Source organism: Astatotilapia calliptera, chromosome 7 (assembly GCF_964374335.1).
Source record: "Astatotilapia calliptera chromosome 7, fAstCal68.1, whole genome shotgun sequence".
Taxonomy (NCBI): Eukaryota; Metazoa; Chordata; class Actinopteri; order Cichliformes; family Cichlidae; genus Astatotilapia; species Astatotilapia calliptera.
In genome coordinates this window covers 53,145,549-53,165,884 of record NC_137428.1, presented here as the reverse complement: position 1 = coordinate 53,165,884, position 20,336 = coordinate 53,145,549, and the positions used below count along the sequence as shown (strand labels likewise).

Sequence of the window (20,336 nt, the reverse complement as noted above, 5' to 3'; positions counted from 1 at the left end):
AGCAAGGCAGAACAAGGTCAGGGCTGTATCAAGACACGAGGACTAAACCCCAATTCAACCAGACCCAGAACTGATCCAGAATTAAAACAGGACTACAACAGTTCAAAATCAGGACTACTTGGGATTTAACCAAGACAGAACCACAATCAGAACTAGATGAAAGTAGCACTAAAAATCATCATATACAGTGGGGCAAAAAAGTATTTAGTCAGCCACCGATTGTGCAAGTTCCCCCACTTAAAATGATGACAGAGGTCAGTAATTTGCACCAGAGGTACACTTCAACTGTGAGAGACAGAATATGAAAAAAGAATCCATGAATTCACATGGTAGGATTTGTAAAGAATTTATTCGTAAATCAGGGTGGAAAATAAGTATTTGGTCACCTCAAACAAGGAAAATCTCTGGCTCTCACAGACCTGTAACGTCTTCTGTAAGAAGCTTTTCTGTCCCCCACTCGTTACCTGTATGAATGGCACCTGTTTGAACTCATCATCTGTATAAAAGACACCTGTCCACAGCCTCAAACAGTCAGACTCCAAACTCCGCCATGGCCAAGACCAAAGAGCTTTCGAAGGACACCAGGAAAAGTATTGTAGACCTGCACCAGACTGGGAAGAGTGAATCTACAATAGGCAAGCAGCTTGGTGTGAAAAAAATCAACTGTGGGAGCAATCATCAGAAAATGGAAGACATACAAGACCACTGATAATCTCCCTCGATCTGGGGCTCCACGCAAGATCTCATCCCGTGGGGTCAAAATGATCATGAGAACGGTGAGCAAAGATCCCAGAACCACACGGGGGGACCTGGTGAATGACCTGCAGAGAGCTAGGACCAAAGTAACAAAGGTCACCATCAGTAACACACTACAACGGCAGGGAATCAAATCCCGCAGTGCCAGACGTGTTCCGCTGCTGAAGCCAGTGCATGTCCAGGCCCGTCTGAAGTTTGCCAGAGAGCACATGGATGATACAGCAGAGGATTGGGAGAATGTCATGTGGTCAGATGAAACCAAAGTAGAACTTTTTGGTATAAACTCAACTCGTCGTGTTTGGAGGAAGAAGAATACTGAGTTGCATCCCAAGAACACCATACCTACTGTGAAGCATGGGGGTGGAAACATCATGCTATGGGGCTGTTTTTCTGTCAAGGGGACAGGACGACTGATCCGTGTTAAGGACAGAATGAATGGGGCCATGTATCGTGAGATTTTGAGCCAAAACCTCCTTCCATCAGTGAGAACTTTGAAGATGAAACGAGGCTGGGTCTTCCAACATGACAATGATCCAAAACACACCGCCTGGGCAACAAAGGAGTGGCTCTGTAAGAAGCATTTGAAAGTCCTGGAGTGGCCTAGCCAGTCTCCAGACCTCAACCCCATAGAAAATCTGTGGCGGGAGTTGAAAGTCCGTGTTGCTCGGCGACAGCCCCAAAACATCACTGCTCTCGAGAAGATCTGCATGGAGGAATGGGCCAAAATACCAGCTACTGTGTGTGCAAACCTGGTAAAGACCTATAGTAAACGTTTGACCTCTGTTATTGCCAACAAAGGTTATGTTACAAAGTATTGAGTTGTATTTTTGTCATTGACCAAATACTTATTTTCCACCCTGATTTACGAATAAATTCTTTACAAATCCTACCATGTGAATTCATGGATTTTTTATTCACATTCTGTCTCTCACAGTTGAAGTGTACCTCTGGTGCAAATTACTGACCTCTGTCATCATTTTAGGTGGGGGAACTTGCACAATCGGTGGCTGACTAAATACTTTTTTGCCCCACTGTACCTGCACTACACTTGTTTTTTTAATTCTACCAAAGTACACTATTTAGATTGAGAAAAGTTTATATAATTATTTAGCCTTGTTGTGCAAACAAGCCTGCATAACTTAATAAATATAGAATTTGAAAAATAACAAACCTAAAAAGAAACACTAGGTACGAGATACATGAGTACCTATGATACGGTGATACTTTTGGTAAACGACCATTTGACTAACATGTCTGTCTCACCTGCTCTTGTTCCATCTCTTGTCCTGTGGAGGTGGCATGGCACAACACAGAAGAGCCACCTCCACAGGACAAGACTCAGCAGTCCATCTGCATCTTAAGGATAAAGGACACTCTTTCGAGGATGCCAATGTTCACATTTTGGACAGAGAGGACAGATGGTTTGAAAGAGGAGTGAAAGAAGCCATCTATGTCCACTGTGAGCGACCATCTTTGAACAGAGGCGGGGGTTTACGACACCAACTCTCTGCCATCTATAATCCAGTTTTGAGATCCCTTCCCAGACGCCTTAACGCCCACTCACATCCTGGGCCATCTGACCTCAGGAATTCGCATGATAAGGTGGGGCCAGGTTTCACAATGAACACACCCGAAACTCTGGCTGATTGGGACCCACACCCAGGAATAGAGCAGCTGCCAGAGAATTCAACATTAATGAATCAATGGTACAGAAGTGGAGGAAGCAAGAAGAATGAGTTTACCGTATTTTCACGACCATAAGGCGCACTTAAAAGTCTTAGATTTTCTTCAAAAAGTACGGCGCGCCCTATAGCGCAGTGCGCCCTGTGTGTTGTAAGGAGGACGTAGTAGAGAACACCATGAGAACGCTAAAGGGTGAAGTGTGGGCGTTGATCGTATATACCGGACAATCGCACATACCTGTATAAAAGGACAGGTATGTGCATTATGTGGAACATCGTTGTTTTAACAACCCTGAAAATGGCAAAGAGACACGCTTATGAAGCACAGTTTAAACTGAAGGCCATCAGCTATGCGGAGGAACATGGAAATCGAGCAGCGGCGAGAGAATTTAAGATTAACGAATAGATGGTTTGCAAATGGAGGAAGCTAGAAAACAAGCTCCGGCAGGTCAAGAAAACGCAGCTGAGTTTCCGCGGACATAAGGCGAGGTGGCCCGAGTTGGAGGAAAGACTCGAGCGGTGGATCATCGAGCAAAGAACGAGCGGGAGAAGCGTTTCGACGGTCACCATTCGGCTAAAAGCAGTTTCACTAGCTGAAGAGATGAACATTGAACATTTCCAAGGAGGTCCGTCTTGGTGCTTTCGTTTTATGAAACGGTGCCATTTTTCCATCCGGACCAGGACTACGGTAGCGCAGCAACTTCCAGCAGATTATAAGGAAAAGCTGGCCATCTTCCGCTCCTACTGCAGCAAACACATCAGCGACAAAAACATCCAGCCCAGCCACATCACAAACATGGACGAGGTCCCGCTCACTTTTGACATCCCGGTGAGTCACACTGTGGAGAAGAAGGGGACCAGCACGGTAGCGATACGCACAACGGGGTATGAAAAGTCTTCTTTTACTGTTGTGCTTGGCTGCCATGCTAATGGACAGAAACTGCCGCCTATGGTGATTTTTAAGCGAAAGACTTTGCCTAAAGAGAAGTTTCCAGCAGGAATCATCATTAAGGCAAATGAAAAGGGCTGGATGGATGAGGAAATGATGAAAGAGTGGCTGAGGGAGGTGTATGTAAGGAGACCAGGTGGTTTTTTCCACGCATCACCATCGCTCTTAATCTGTGGCTCTATGCGTGCCCATCTCACAGCCGATGTGAAAAAACTAGTGAAACAAATTAACTGTGAGCTTGCTGTCATTCCGGGAGGCCTGACAAAGGAACTCCAACCGCTGGACATCGGTGTGAACCGCCCGTTCAAAGTAAGGCTGCGAGCGGCCTGGGAGCGATGGATGACCGATGGAGACCACAGTTTCACCAAGAGTGGAAGGCAGCGCCGGGCGAGTTACGCCACAATTTGCCAATGGATTGTAGATGCTTGGGCTAACATGTCTGCTGGCACTGTTGTTCGAGCTTTCGCAAAAGCCGGCATCATTTCCGAGGAGCCGCACGGCACGGAAAGTGACTCTGACAGTGAAGAAAGTGAACTTGGCATGTTTGATGGAGATTTAGCGCAGCTGTTCAATTCAGACACAGAGGATGAGGACTTCGATGGGTTTGATTGATGATAAAAATGTGAGTACCAAACTTTGTTTTGCTCCTGCTTTATTTTTAAATACACACACTTGTATGCTTGTTTGTTGTTGATGATGACGATTGCTGGTAATAAAAATGTGAGTACCAAACTCAGTTTTGCTCCTGCTTTATTTTTAAATATGCACACTTGTATGCTTGTGTGTTGTTGATGATGACGATTACCGGTAATAGAAATGTGAGTAAGGTACCGAACTCAGGTTTGCTCCCGCTTTATTTTTAAATACGCATACGGTACTTGTATGCGCCCTATAATCCAGTGGGCCTTATGTGTGTGTTAAATACAGTAATGGCACACATAACAGACTGCGCCTTTTAGTACAGTGCGTCTTATGGTCGTGAAAATACGGTAATAAAGTTTGATTTATCTGACTGCTTTGTTTCGCTTAATGTGCCTTATAATCCCGTGCACCTTATGGTCCGAAAAATACGTACTGCACACTGCAGTTTAATGTTGCAAAGCACCTCTTTTTAACTTCAGTGGATATTATACATGGTTATGCTCAGGATATGTCAGCCCATTTCTACTGGAAATGCCTTTTGGTTAAACTTTCAGCAAGGAATTTGCATTTGCACTGTTACATTTTTATAAAGCTTTAATGTACATAAAAACCAGCTTCTTGTTTAAGTGAAAATAAATAGAAGGTTGTCTTTTTGCGCTAGTAATGTTGTGGAGTTGTATTTTGTCTCGCATCAATTATATCGTCAGTTATATCGTTATCGCAAATTTTCAAATATATATCGTGATAAATATTTTTGGCCATATCGCCCTGCTCTAACAGCAGATACTGTTAGCCTTTTTCTTTGTTGCTCCAAGGTAAGAGCTGAAATGTCCTTGTTTCGCATCATCCAGGTATTTGAGCTTTATGAGTGTAAAGATATGTGGAAGCTTCCCAAGAGACTGAACACAAATACCACTTCATGATCTATACATTTGGTTGTATTTTGAATTCAGCAACATAGGAGGACAAATTTAGACTAAATGATTAGAGTCTTTCCCAGGCCATCCAAAAGACGTAGACAGATTTATGGCTTTTCTCAACAACAATGCGCCATTTGATGACAAATAGCCTCATAACATTTAGGACACAATTTACTGGCACTGGGCATTAATTAAAATTCTAACAATTAGACTAAATGACTAGTAAGCCTGATACTAATTAGTGACAATAGTGACAATTAATCAGCTAGTTGACTAGTCACACAGATCCCTAATCCAAACATCCTAGCTGTCTAGACCTAAAATTTCTGAGGTGTAGCTGAAACTGGAAAACCATTTAATTTTAAAAGAAATTAATTCATATATTATTCATATTGTATGTTTGAAGTAATAGTAATGTTAGAACCAAACCTGAAATGTACTTGCCTCATGAAGCTCTCCCAGTGGCTTTAAAGAATTCAGTGTTTCACTGGGTTCTTTCTGTTCACTGGAATCAAGCGACCCTTTTTTGTGGATTTGTGGATGTGAAGTGACTGACTGTAGACAGGTGCTGGAATTTTTCAGTGACAAATCCAAAACCACAGAATCTTGATTCAATATGGTGTCATCCTTTTGGCTGAGGTCCAAAGCATTTGACAACAAAGGGTCTGAAGTGTCTGGTACACTTGGGCAAGAAGCAGCAGTGTCTTTATGCTCAAATATAGTTAAGCCAGATACAACTGCACTCGTCATTCCCAATGAATCATTCTCTTCTGAGCAGGAGTACGCAAAATTTGACTCAACGTGAAAAAGGCGTGGTGTTGACCGACTGTAAAACAAGCCTATCCACATGTGGACAATTAGCCGCACCTCTTCATTAGTGTCTTGAATGGAGAAATCCCATGGCCTGTTGAAGATATCAAATTGTACAAAGGTTAGCTACATAACGACATCTGAAGTAAATGTCAGCGCTATCAAAATAAACAAGAATAACTTTTGTCAACATGTTTAACTTTATGCTGACATATTACTGGATAAATAACTGTGTACATACCCATGCAAAGCTCGAACAATAGTTTTGTCTTTTGGATCGCTTGTAAACTTGCTGTCCAGATTAAAGTCATAGTTTTCTTGCCAGTGTCTTGTGATCTTTATACATCCTTCCATATTAACAAAAGTACGGGAGTATCTGAACTTTTGTCTGCAAGCCATGCGCTTTTTCAGATATTCTGGTGTCCTGTCGTATTCACTTCTGTCTTCTTGACCAACAGAGGGCTGTAGTGTTTGAAATCCATACATTGTCTGGTCATGGTGCAGAAGTCTCGAAGAATCACTTACAAGGGATGTACCTGGCAAACCCAATAGTAGAGAGGAAGATGGGGGCAATGAGTAAGCATGTTCTTTAGATACCAAACCAACGAGTTCACCGTTTACTACAAGGTGGCTTGGTGCAGGAGACTCATGTGGCTGAGTGGATCTATCAGCAGGCTGTCTAAGCAGAGCATGAAGAACTGACTCTTGTTCAGCACTGGTAAGGTCTTTTTTAAGGTCAGACTTCTTCAAACTTGTCTCAGGTTTTCTCTCAAATGATGGGTTTGGTTGTGGAGGGGCCTGGTCATTATTGGCACTGAGTGCCAAGTCAGCAAGTAAGTTCAAAGCATCTGCAGGTGAGTAAGCCCTGTTCATTTTTTCAGTCTTCCTGACAGAATTATCGCTAGTACAGTCTTTGTTTTTGAGTTTTTCACTGGCAAAACAAGCTGGAGTTTGAAAGTGCAACCACCCTGTGAAGACAAAACAGAGAAGAAACAAGAGAAACAGCATGAAAATAAAATGTAGCACATTGAAAGCATTTGAAATATACCAGTCTATTATCATTACGAATTTGTCACCAACATATTAAGTATGCCATTGTTTAGAACAAAGGTGTTGGTTTATTTAGCCAATAATGTCAACCCTCTGGAGATTGATAGGGCTAGCAAAAATGCAGCACAAGCAAAAAGGAGCAAAAGCAAACTAGCTGTTTTCACACAATTCCTCAATTAAACGAAGCACAAAGGAGGAAACATTCGCATCAACTGCATTCTCACTACTGTGGTTTATACACTGAGGTGCCCAAGTACAATGTATAAGAGATAAAACACAGGGTGACCACTTCCTAGCTTTAAATTCCCCGTATTATTATATACAGATATCGCATTAGGCACCTGGCAGGTTAAAGATTGTTTCATGTTTCGTTACATTAAGCATTTGTGTTCTCACATACATTTAAACTAGGTAATTGTGACAAAAGTTCAAGGTTGCTGTGTATGTGTGAAAACAGCTCACAAGTTAGCAAAGGCTTTGCAAAGTGCAGAAGTAGCATGCAGAGGACAGTTATGGGAATGACAGAGTCAGGAAAGGGGTTAGTTTGTCCTGTACATGACAGAAGAGATTGCACATATCAGACAAAAAACAAGCGTTCCACACTTTATAATTACAAAAACATAACTTACATTTCTTTTTGATACATTCTGCAGAGATGCTTTGGTGCTTTTTGAGTGTTTTTATCCTGCCCCGTCTTGTAAAAATTGATGAACCCCTATGCAAGATTTGAGGTTGCTTGTCCTGAATCATTTGTTCTTGTGTCTTTGCTGTGTCCGTCTTTTGCTTGGAGTCCTGATCCTCTGTTTTTTTCAAGTTCTCCGGTATCACTTTAGGGGTCAGGCCAAGGGCAAACGCAAACAAAGGGTCAACTGGCTGCACCTTTTGAACTTCCGTGACCACAGCATTGGTGGTTGGGGTATTTTTATCATTACATGTCAGCGCCTCAGACTCAGTGTCCGCTCCTTTGCTCTTCTTGAGACAAGGCTCAGTGTCCCGAGGAGTATTTGGAGCTGTGTCCTCTGTCACAAGATCCGTTTTCCTCTTTCCTCTTAAAAGTACTGATTTTAGTTTCCTCAACAGAAATTCACTCTTAGTTGGGCACTTTTCAGGGGAGAGGTTCTCAGAGTGTTTTTCCTGAACTGCTTGTGACGAAACACTGTCTGTGGGTTCATTATTTGAGGAATTACTTTCTGGATTCAAAGGCAATGAACTATTACCATAATTTGACTCCCTTGAAATTTTCTTCTCAGGATTAACATCACTAACAGTGACGTTCTGAAGATCATTCCCACCCTCCACTATGTTAGCAGCCTGCATGTCTTCCACTGCTGTCTCTGGAGCAGTGCAAGACTCTGGATCCGATTTGACCACGTCATCAGCATTCACTGGGGCATCAAGCAACATTTTTTCAGAGCACTCTTCATTTTTGTTAGACTGGAGCTTATCCTTCAAAGATTTAATTTGATCAACAAAGTCTGTAGAGCCGTGAGGCACCAAAATCTTTCCACATTCACTGATGATTGGTTTAAGGTCCCAGCGCTCGGTTTTCCTTCTTAAAGGGCAATGCTCAGGATCTGTTTTTTTCTCTTCTGCTATGGGTAAAGCAACCATAGCTGATCTTAGTTTTCTATTTTTTGGAGATAGTTTTCCACATTTGCGCTTACGCCGTTGTAATTTCCTCCAATTTGAAGGATTACTCAGCTGTGGGTGATCTGGTATTTCCTTGGTGTGTTCATCCTTCAGACTGTTTACATTGTCATTCTCCACTGGTGTTTTGACTGTCTGTAAAGTAGACGGCACAACAGAAGCTTTAGATGCTTTTTTCAATCCCCCAGAACCTCCTGTGTGTAGTTTAAGTTTTGTTTCTGTGAAACTAGTGACCTGAGGTATATTCAAAAGCTTTTGAGTATAGCCAGTCTCATCACAGAGAGAGTTTACTTCTGCTGCTTGTAATTTTGCTCTTAGATTTAGAGTCTCATTGCTGACACTTTGTTCTGCAGAAGTGATGCTGACAATCAGCTCTGCAGGAAGGTCATCTGATGTAGGAGGAGTGAGATTATTTGCCACCACATCATCAGTTTTGTTCAGTTCACTGAGGTCACTGGATTTTTCATTGTCTTTGGAAGAAGCTCCCAGTTGCAAATCATTTGGAACCACATTATGAGGCACAAATGCTAAATCATCTTGTGCTCCGGTACTTGTTGTAACATTGTCTACAGATGTCTCAACATTTTCAGAAGATTTCAGGTCTGATAATGTGTCTTCGAACACTGTATTAACAGGGTCTGTCAACTCCTGAGGTGCCTCCTCAGGAGACGATATACAGATATAGACATCATCATCAAGATCTTCTCTCCTCCGCTCCTCTTGTCCAGCTGCAAGAATTTCTGAAGCTCTAGATACTGGCAGTTGGAAGGAGGTTGGTCTGCTCAGATATGACCTGAAGCTCTGCATTGCCCCATCAGTCCATTCAGGGGACGAGTACAGGTGGGTATCCGGCACATCATACTGAAATGGAAACATGCTGACTTCCCGAGAAGGACTTGACGTCAGACCAGGATTTATCAGTGCAGTGTAACTCTGCATATGCTGAGCCAAGACTTCACACAGTTCTTCACTTGGGTCGATGGGCGTTTTCTCAGCTTCACCCTCAGCATAGCTTAGTACAGGCAGAATCCGGAGGATTTCTGATGTCATAGAAGGGTTCTTCTGTCCAAATTTGGTATCTGTGAGAAATCAAGCCAGAATATTTGTTTAGTATCTGCTCTTGTAATTAAACTGCCTTAATGGCAAATTAAGCTCTAATAAATGCTAGTTACAAAATTTAGAATGATTTAATACATTTATATTCAGTGTTTAATAAATGTTACAATGACCTCTCATTACAACTCGAGGATCTGGAAACACAAACAAGCCCTGCAGGACTTCACTTGCGCAGGACCAAGCATCTAGGGAAGAAAAGAAATTTGTGCATGATATGTAGCTTTCTAAACAAAGACAAAATTTTGTTATGCAACTGACAAAACAGTATACTTAAACCATTTTAAGTCTTACCATCATATGAGAGAAAATGGGACGAGTGCAACAGGATAAAAAATCCACCATCTCGCAGCAAAACAACGAGAGCCTATGTGTAAATAAGTAATGGTTTTTGGGTGTTAGGTAAGTCACACTCAACCACATACTGTCAGCTGCATATAAGAGAGCCTAATATTTTATTGCACTGGAAATTTCCACCGATGAAATCATTCACAGTTTAGTCTATCAACAATAAAATAGTTTGTGAACAGTTTAGCGCTCAATTAATTGCTTTAGTTGTTTCATAAAGAGTTTGCTTGGTCCTCTGTGTTTCATATTAGATTGATAGTAAACAAAAACTCACAAGATCTTTCTCTTTGATGTCCCACAGAAGCTGAACAAGTGAGTTGGTTTCTTCTGCCTCAGTAGAAACCAACTCATACAGACTGCAGTACAAGCCATCCAGAAAGACTGAAAGACAGCAAAATGCCACATTTATTAATATGTTTACTTCCCCAAGATTTTACCTTTAAAAATAAAAAAATAACAACAGCACACCTTCACCAGTGAAGCAGGTTTCAAAAATAGCCCTTGGTAACAGCTGTCGTAGATCTAACATCGAAATCACCCAGTCAACGTTCACCACTGGTGGTCTTCAACAGAAAAAAAAGTGAAAGCACATAAAATAGCTTAATGAAATCTAAATGTTCAAAGCCAAATAAGAATTAAATCTCCCTTTTCTATGTGCACATTGAACTTACAGCTTGGCAGGTAGTAAGGCCCCTGCTTTAGACCTCAGCCCAACATTGCATAACTGCCTGCCGATCTGAAGCTCACCTCTCCAAGGCAAGTAATGAAAAACTGAAATGATTTAATACAACAGCAAAAATGTTATGCATGAAAAAAAAAATGCAATTTTCAGTAATGATAACAAAACAACAACAAAAGCACGTTCACTTGAAAATTGCAATAAATATCTATTATGTATTTAGTCATGTATGAAAAAAATATAAAAAATAACAAAAAAGATACACCCTCCGTCAATTATAAGGTTTTCATAATAGAAATATTATCTAGGTTAAGTAATTAGGTTGAGGTGTTTTTCCGCCATTTTGTTGTAGATTTACTGTTGTACTTGTAGTCATTGTCCTGTTGATTGACCTAAGCTTTAGCTGTCCGAAAATTGGCCTCACAGCTGACTCAAAAATTATAATCCTGCCACCACCATCCCTGATAATTGCTAATAAGGTATTTGTACTGAGACACTGTGTTTGTTTTTTCATTTGATTATGGCTAAACATCTCCATTTTTATCCATGTCCCAAGGACAATGTTGCAGAAGTCTCGTAGTTTGTTATGCTACCACGCTCTTTTGAAAGAGAAGAGGTTATACTGGTAACTCTTCCAAACAAGTCTCTACTTGTTTTTTTCTAATTACACAGTCACAACCTTAATAACATTTAACTTGCTATGAGGCCTGTAGGGTCTGCGATGTAACTCTAGCTTTTTTTTGCAGTCTCTCTGACCATTGCATTGCCTGACCTTGATGTGAATTTGCTGGAAAGAGTCCACCACTGGAATGACTGCTCATTGTCTTGAATGCTTCCCACTTTTGAATAATCTTTCTTAATGTACAATTGGAAATCACCTTAAATCCCTTCCCAGAAAGATGGGAAGCAAATAATCATCATTGCTGATATCTTCTCTGCATTATGTTAAAACACATTTAAATGTTTTTAAAGGCGTTAACACCTTTTGTCCCTTTAACATCACAAGGTCTAAAGACTAGTACCCTTTCTTGTCCTAATGTCAAAACTTATGATGCGATTGCATTTAAGCTACGTCCAGATGAACAGAATCAACTTTTGGAGATTGCATTTATGCTCTAATTTATGGTCTTTTGTGAGTGTGTCTGTATACACTGGATCTTACAGTTTTTTAATGTTCTTATTCTGTGACCCTCCTATTTTATGTACAGCACTTTGGTCAACTCTGTTGTTTTAAATGTGCTCTTAAATAAGGTTGGTTTTCATAGGTGATTTATATGGGGATATAAATGGGGTAGGTGAACTACATAAATGTAAAATATATGTAACAAAACATATTCTACAAAAACTAAACAGAACCCTCATAAAAGTGACCCTCCAGCTCCTTGAGAATCTAAATTACGTGTAATCATAATCCCAGCCTTTACTTACATAATTTTTTCTCCTTGCTGAAAAGAAGAAAAAGAAAAAAGTCAGTATGATTTTAATAATCTCACATTGCATGGAATGGTATCGGACTAGAACATGAAGATTTAAAAAACAAACATGTATATGTGATAATAAAATACCATTTCTCCTGAGGTGATGCTATTGTTGCTTTGGTATCCGTATATGAAAACAATACAATAGCAAACGGACAAGCAGCACTGGGAGATTGTGCTGTAGCATTGCTTCCACCATCTAGCAACTCATACATGTAACACTGCAAGACAGAACAAAAAAGGTACTTGAACAGCCTGGTATGCTTTCATTTTTCTTTTTGAACATGCACTTATTCATAAAAGGAAGTAACTAAGCAAGGTTAAAAAAAAGAAAACAACAACAACAAAACCACCCCACCACCGGAATGCTACAATACTAATAACAGAGGACTTGTTAAGTTGACATTTATCAATGATATACCTCAGGCAAATCAATTAGCAAATGAAAAGTTTTTTTTGAATGTGCTCCATAACCCCCCCCCCCCCCAAAAAAAAAAAAAAAAAACTCATTAAATGAATATCTATATAGATAGGGTAATGTGTAAGGAACAAAGGGATGCCACATCCTTTGATGGAAATGAAAATTATCAACCAACAGACTGCTAAATTCAAAGACACCCCCAAAAGTGAAAAACTGATGCAACACACTCTATACATTGTATGACCCCCACACCCTTGCATGCCTGACAATGTTGGGGCATGCTACTAATGAGAAGATGGGTGGTATCTTGGAGGATGTCCTCCCAAACAAAATGCTCCGAAATGTTGTTCTATTAGACTTAGGTCAGGCGACCCTGTGGGCCACCTAATGGTATCAATTCCTTCATCTCCAAAAACTGTCCACATACTTTTGGCACGAGGCCAGGCATTGTCCTGCACTATGGAAAATGCCAATTGGTGAGCCCAATTGGCATAGAATACCAACACTGTGAGCACAAGGCCCACTAGAGAAAATTCGGGCCTTCTTGGGATTGTGCTGGAGGAAAAAGCAAATGGTAATGGCATGTATTGATGTGCCATCCTGAAAGAGCTGGACTACTTGTGCAACTACTGTGGGATCCAAGTATCACCTCATGCTGCCAGTAGTGCCATTGACCTATCCTAACCCAAAAAAAAAAAAAAAAGTCAGAAAAGATGAGGAGGGGAAAAACATCAGTGGCCTCCATGTGTAAAACCATTCCTCTTTGCGGATTGTCTCGTAGTTGCCCCTCTAGTGCACCTGTGGTTGATTTCATTAACGCCTAAGCAGCTGAAACTGATTAACAACCCAGATCAATAGTTTAATTGACTTGATGCTATATTCTGATTAAAATATAATATATATCCTTCAGTGTGTGTTTGTTAGATAGATAGATAGATAGATAGATAGATAGATAGATAGATAGATAGATAGATAGATAGATAGATAGATAGATAGATAGATAGATAGATAGATAGATAGATAGATAGATAGATAGATAGATAGATAGATAGATAGATAGATAGATAGATAGATAGATAGATAGATAGATAGATAGATAGATAGATAGATAGATAGATAGATAGATAGATAGATAGATAGATAGATAGATAGATAGATAGATAGATAGATAGATAGATAGATAGATCTGGGCCATATTAGATAAGATAACTCTTTATTGTCATTGCACAGTCATACATAGTACAGTAGTACAATGAAATTGGAAAAACTGTCCTACGTCGGCACTACATATAACACAACACGACACGATATGACACATCACAACGTAACAAACAACACAACACAGTATATTAACTTAGTATAAAAAAGAAGAATAAGTGTATGTGTATTGCACACTGTTATTATTGCACATTAATTATTATTGCACCTTGTTATAAATATAAATATTATTGTTATCGTTTTAAACATTGTTACCTCCCCCTAAAAAGTCCAGGGAGGTATCCAGTCAGGTCAGCTATTTACATTGATCAGGGCATATTATACCGTTCACGGTAATACCGGTATAATGTTAGGCAACGATAGGAAAATGAAATATCGCGATAGAATATGAGTACAACGCGCATGCGCAGTGCCTTTGTTTTCATACGCACATGGCCGATTGTTGAGTGAAACAGATGAACCAGAACTGGTTTGTAAAAATGGTGCAACTTCAGTGATGTGGAACTGGTTTGGTGTTTGTCCGTCAGATACACGACAAAGCACATTTTTTTGCAGAACATGCAAGCGGCCGTCGTTATTGTCGTATTTGTCGGACTAAGATGCTCTTAAATCTGGGAGTAATCTGGGTCCTAAACTCCGTACGCTTCAGGTCAAACGAACACCGCAGCATCACTGAGAGTTAAAAACTGTCTAAATTCTTTCATCTTTAATAAAACGATCAGCATTGCGGCTTTACCAGGTGTAACTATGAAGTTTAACTTCCAGGCATCCATGAAAACAAAATTTATTACATTTAACGGAGTTAGAAGTTAGCAGGAAGCTAGCGGAAGTTAGCTCGCTAGTTTCACTAGTTACCTAAGCATGATATTGCATGTTCTGACTGAGAGATTTCTGAAAAAATTCAAACGTACAGCTCTGCTATCACTTCCAACATAAATGAAGACAGGAAACTAAACAGCAGTGACGTTTGTAGGGTTACTGTAGTTGGGCTAGCTGGTATATAATGATGTGCTACGTGATCGCTAGCGACACAGCTATGTTAGCATAATATAAACAGTGAAGCTGGAGGACGAACGCTAACACTTTTCCACTTATAAAAGTTAACGTGAAGGTTCCTCATAGTTACAGACAAATGCAAGCGCATGGCAGGATGCTGTAAACGGACCAAACTTCAGTCAGGAGAACAACTGAGATAATCCATCCACAATACAAGGTTAGTCATTCATATACTGCAACAACATGGGAATAGAGCAGCTGCCAGAGAATTCAACATTAATGAATCAATGGTACAGAAGTGGAGGAAGCAAGAAGAATGAGTTTAATAAAGTTTGATTTATCTGACTGCTTTGTTTCGCTTAATGTGCCTTATAATCCCGTGCACCTTATGGTCCGAAAAATACGTACTGCACACTGCAGTTTAATGTTACAAAGCACCTCTTTTTAACTTCAGTGGATATTATACATGGTTATGCTCAGGATATGTCAGCCCATTTCTACTGGAAATGCCTTTTGGTTAAACTTTCAGCAAGGAATTTGCATTTGCACTGTTACATTTTTATAAAGCTTTAATGTACATAAAAACCAGCTTCTTGTTTAAGTGAAAATAAATGGAAGGTTGTCTTTTTGCGCTAGTAATGTTGTGGAGTTGTATTTTGTCTCGCATCAACTATATCGTCAGTTATATCGTTATCGCAAATTTTCAAATATATATCGTGATAAATATTTTTGGCCATATCGCCCTGCTCATTCATTCATTCATTCATATATATATTCATATATATATATATATATATATATATATATATGTATATACCGTATTTTCACGACCATAAGACGCACTGTGCTAAAAGGCGCAGTCTCAGTTATGTGTGCCATTACTGTATTTAACACACACATAAGGCGCACTGGATCATAGGGCGCATACAAGTACCGTATGCGTATTTAAAAATAAAGCGGGAGCAAACCTGAGTTCGGTACCTTACTCACATTTTTATTACCAGTAATCGTCATCATCAACAACACACAAGCATACAAGTGTGCGTATTTAAAAATAAAGCAGGAGCAAAACAAAGTTTGGTACTCACATTTTTATCATCAATCAAACCCATCGAAGTCCTCATCCTCTGGGTCTGAATTGAACAGCTGCGCTAAATCTCCATCAAACATGCCAAGTTCACTTTCTTCACTGTCAGAGTCACTTTCCGTGCCGTGCGGCTCCTCGGAAATGATGCCGGCTTTTGCGAAAGCTCGAACAACAGTGCCAGCAGACATGTTAGCCCAAGCATCTACAATCCATTGGCAAATTGTGGCGTAACTCGCCCGGCGCTGCCTTCCACTCTTGGTGAAACTGTGGTCTCCATCCGTCATCCATCGCTGGATGTGTTTGTCGCCGATGTGTTTGCTGCAGTAGGAGCGGAAGATGGCCAGCTTTTCCTTATAATCCGCTGGAAGTTGCTGCGCTACCGTAGTCCTGGTCCGGATGGAAAAATGGCACCGTTTCATAAAAAGTGAAAGTGAAACTGCTTTTAGCCGAATGGTGACCGTCGAAACGCTTCTCCCGCTCGTTCTTTGCTCGATGATCCACCGCTCGAGTCTTTCCTCCAACTCGGGCCACCTCGCCTTATGTCCGCGGAAAACTCAACTGCGTTTTCTTGACCTGCCGGAGCTTGTTTTCTAGCTTCCTCCATTTGCGAACCATCGATTCGTTAATCTTAAATTCTCTCGCCGCTGCTCGATTTCCATGTTCCTCCGCGTAGCTGATGGCCTTCAGTTTAAACTGTGCTTCGTAAGCGTGTCTCTTTGCCACTTTCAGGGTTGTTAAAACAACCATGTCCTGCATAACGCACATACCTGTTCTTTTATACAGGTATGTGCGATAAAGTCAACGCACACACTTCACCCTTTAGCGTTCTCATGGTGTTCTCTACTACGTCCTCCTTACAACACACAGGGCACACTGCGCTATAGGGCGCGCCGTACTTTTTGAAGAAAATCTAAGACTTTTAAGTGCGCCTTATGGTTGTGAAAATACGGTATATATATATATATATATATATATATATATATACACACACACACACACACACACATACATACACACACACACACATACACAGAAACTTGTTTACCTGGGTTCTCTCAAATGCAAGGAAGGAGCTGGTTTGTGCAGATACTGAAGGGAACTGTTCGGACACATGGCAGTCCAACCCCACAGTGGGTGCTGTGAAATTCTGGGTATAGTTTTCTGAAACCCTTTTAACTTTACCCTGTTAATAACAGAGAATAACAACATTTTTGTGTTTATAACAGCAGGAACAATCCTTCTAGAAACATCCATTTCTTTTTTCAGTACCTTTGTCAGCCTGATGATGGCGATGTAACCAGATTTCCCATGATACCAACGATTCAGATCCAAACAATCAGAGTACATCGATATGTAAACACCTTTAAATACACAGAAAATTTAAACTTAATATGTTTTCAGTCAAAAATAAACACAGTGAGGTTCAATTATTTGTAATAGGACTTCATAGACAACTATCATGGTGAAGTCATAACTCTGAAGTCGCTGTCTGTCACTCCCAGAGTAATACAACCACACCTAGGAAAATGAATGTCTCACACTTCCAAGAACACACCTCATTGAGCAACAGTCTGACTGAATTACCTTAGGTACTGCAGTAAACACTAAATTTCAACAGACCATAACGGTAACATTTATCAGTTTAGAATAAAATAAAATCTAGTTACATAGTTAAAATGCAATAACATGCGTTTTCCTGCTTATGGTACAAGTAACTGAGTCAGTTTTGAAAAAGAAAAGAAAACTTCATAGAAAATGCTTGAAAAATAGTGACATACTCAAGAGCAAGTTATAAGGCGAGGTAGACAGCCACAAACTAGTCTAAGAAGTCTGTTCCGTCTTGTACTTTTTAGACTTTTTTAATTAGGAATGTCAAGTAACAAACATGTCGAGAATTACAACATTTATGAGAGAAAGGTCATGAAAAAAAACCTATTGCACAACTGCAAGTCTGCACAGGATGTGCAGCAAAAAAAACAAACAAAAAAAACCACTGGCTGAGTCGATAACATGTGACACACTGAAGCTGTTGTTTTAAAGTGTCAAGCCGGTGCCATTTTCTCCTACAGTTCACTGCAAAACAGCTCCATAAAAACTGACTTTGACCAAAGTTTGCTCTTGATAACGGCTACTCTTTATCACAGTCCGTACTGGGCCCCGTGGGTGTTCCAGCAGCATTTTAAACTGGGAGTTTTAAGGCTAAACAGAGCTAACAAGAATACAACTCGCAGTGCAAAACAGAAAGAAATGCCAGTCTTCCTTAAACACCAATATCCCGAAAACCTCATGTAATGTATAGTTTCTGTTTCACACATTCTTTCACTTTCATTTGTATACATTCGGGGCTTTAATTTGCTTTCACTTTCAAAACAAGGCAGCACTGGACAAACAACATGGACTATTCTTTAGCTTGATCTGCAAACATGAAGGACAACTTATATCTGGCCTAGGTAAAATCCTGCTTATTAGTATTGTTATAGGTTTACAGCTAAGGAATTTATTAGAATAAGATTTTAACGTTGAGTTTTAACACATAGATATCATATGATATCAGGCTCAGACTGAGGGAGGGAAGGACACGGTGGAGGATAAAAAATACATGTATATATATATATATATACCTTTAGAAGGATCTCCCAGAGTTGTACATGTGCTATTTCCAGTGAGCACACCGGTTTCTCGGAGTGCGTTAGCCTTTAAAACAAAAAAAAAAGGAGCACGGTATGAGGATTCGGTTGATTGTGTGCGTTTTCTCAGCTGTGTCTGTGACCTCCAGTCTGTACCTTGTTGACATCGTCAAAGAGCAAAAAGCCATAGGACTCCTCTAGATCCTCGTCTGAATACCCAGCGTCTCTCCTTTTTGCTCGGAAGGCATTGTACTGATACAAAACAAATTTTAAAAAAAGAAATAAGGAAATCAGAATAAAGGCTGTGCTTCATGTAAGAGCAGTTCCTGTTTCAGGCATGAGAAATTTTACCCTTGTGGGATTTCTTATGAGCTCAAAAGAGGGGAAATCTTCAATATTATATGTATAAAAGAGAAACAAAACCCACCGCATGTGTATAAGATACCATCTGGTGGGGTTTAACGACCACGTGTTATTTAAATGTGGTTATACTGGGGCTATATAAAAATCTACTTAAATGCTGGGGAAAGACTTAGACTAACCTTTTCTTCCAAAGTTGGATTCTTTACCAAAACAGCAGACTTGTATCTGAAACACTGCTTCGACTCATCATACAAGTATGCACGTTGAAGTGGAGCCAAGATACTGTTTTTAAAGATGTCAGAAGAGTCTGGCACAGGTATCAAGACACCTAAAGAAAGTGGACAGAATGCAAACATGAGCGCAAAATCCACGAGAGACTGGAAAATTACAGGCAACTGCGGATTGGATTTCAACCAAGGGGAAAAAAACTCTCCGAGCTGTTTCTCAATCCTGGAACAGGCTGTCCCCATTGGATATCCTTATCTACGCATTTATTTTCAGTTTTAACACATAACATTAGCAGGTGTCGAGTAAAGCAGGAGAAAAATCTCCCACCACACGACTTTTTTTTTTAAATCTTGAAGTGAAAGTCGTATAAGTGGTGCTGGTGGGGGGAAAGGGCTCATCACCTTTACTCGAGGCACCACCATTCCCACTTTCCATTGCTTATGAAATCTGTCGGCCTCCCTTTTCCTTTCGCTGAAAACTGCTCTCCCCGGATTCAAACATCACAACTCGGTAATTAGATCCCATGTATCCCACGTCAGATAAACCTTTCAAAGTCACTCGAGCTCCTGTCGCCGCCGTTTCAATAGACATATTAACACGAAAACCAGGAAGTTAGAAAATAGCTGTTTGTCCACAGCACGTAGAAGCAAAAATATCCACGTAGCTTCACGTTTATCGTTTCATAAACAACGCGTCTGTTTACTCATGAAAGCCCCTCAGTCCTCCACATGCCTCCTCGCGTGGGGACTCGGCGTTACTGTCGTCGGTTTCAAAAAGGAAACAGAAACCTATCGAGGCGAAGCATCCATCTTGAAAGTCTACACCGAACTGTGTTCGCAAGGCAGCTGCTGAAGCAATGCTGAAGCTAGTTTGCGCCTGCGGCTCACTTCTCCTGTGTGTGTGCGTGTCCGTTTTTTCCTGTCCCTTTCCCTCCTCCTCGCGAAGAAATACTGATTTATAACAACAAACAAGCTAACACCGTGGGGTTATATTTGAACGCTAACTCGTTATCAACTGGTTTGATGGGTTATATGGCTGATTGAACACCGTAACACGGTTTAGATAAACTACGGGAGGTGCGGGGGGGAGTTATGGAGATTAGTGCTAACACGTCTTTAGCACGTTCCCATGAAATTTGGTTTCCTGGAAAATCCTGTTTACCAAATGCACAGGCAAACTCACGGTAACTTAACTAATCGCTATAAAAACTAGTGGAAATGTGCAGCTGCCTGTTTAGTAAAAATAAATAAAATAAAGGGGGGGGGGGTCGTGTTCTGCATGAGTCTATTTAAAAGGTTTTCTCTGTATAGACTGCTATGTTA

The 20,336-nt window shown here is 40.4% G+C and overlaps 1 protein-coding gene across 2 annotated transcripts in view; it reads right to left on the bottom strand.

Annotated features, from left to right (window-relative positions):
- tasor2 (transcription activation suppressor family member 2) overlaps positions 1 to 20,047 on the bottom strand; it is a 38,530-nt gene extending 18,483 nt beyond the window's left edge. Inside the window, exons 1-16 of one of the 2 annotated variants that reach the window (XM_026175456.2) lie at positions 19,416 to 20,047; positions 18,966 to 19,114; positions 18,580 to 18,675; positions 18,418 to 18,490; positions 17,066 to 17,157; positions 16,842 to 16,979; positions 12,162 to 12,295; positions 12,025 to 12,041; positions 10,589 to 10,688; positions 10,386 to 10,480; positions 10,192 to 10,298; positions 9,864 to 9,936; positions 9,686 to 9,757; positions 7,439 to 9,535; positions 6,001 to 6,727; positions 5,379 to 5,853 (exon numbers count right to left, since the gene is read on the bottom strand). In XM_026175456.2, the coding sequence (XP_026031241.2) occupies positions 5,379 to 5,853; positions 6,001 to 6,727; positions 7,439 to 9,535; positions 9,686 to 9,757; positions 9,864 to 9,936; positions 10,192 to 10,298; positions 10,386 to 10,480; positions 10,589 to 10,688; positions 12,025 to 12,041; positions 12,162 to 12,295; positions 16,842 to 16,979; positions 17,066 to 17,157; positions 18,418 to 18,490; positions 18,580 to 18,675; positions 18,966 to 19,114; positions 19,416 to 19,449 (4,479 nt within the window). In that variant the 5' untranslated portion in view covers positions 19,450 to 20,047. The remainder of the gene's footprint in view (positions 1 to 5,378; positions 5,854 to 6,000; positions 6,728 to 7,438; positions 9,536 to 9,685; positions 9,758 to 9,863; positions 9,937 to 10,191; positions 10,299 to 10,385; positions 10,481 to 10,588; positions 10,689 to 12,024; positions 12,042 to 12,161; positions 12,296 to 16,841; positions 16,980 to 17,065; positions 17,158 to 18,417; positions 18,491 to 18,579; positions 18,676 to 18,965; positions 19,115 to 19,415) is intronic. The other variant, XM_026175457.2, reaches the window with a different exon arrangement.
- Between the last annotated feature and the right edge of the window lie 289 nt (positions 20,048 to 20,336).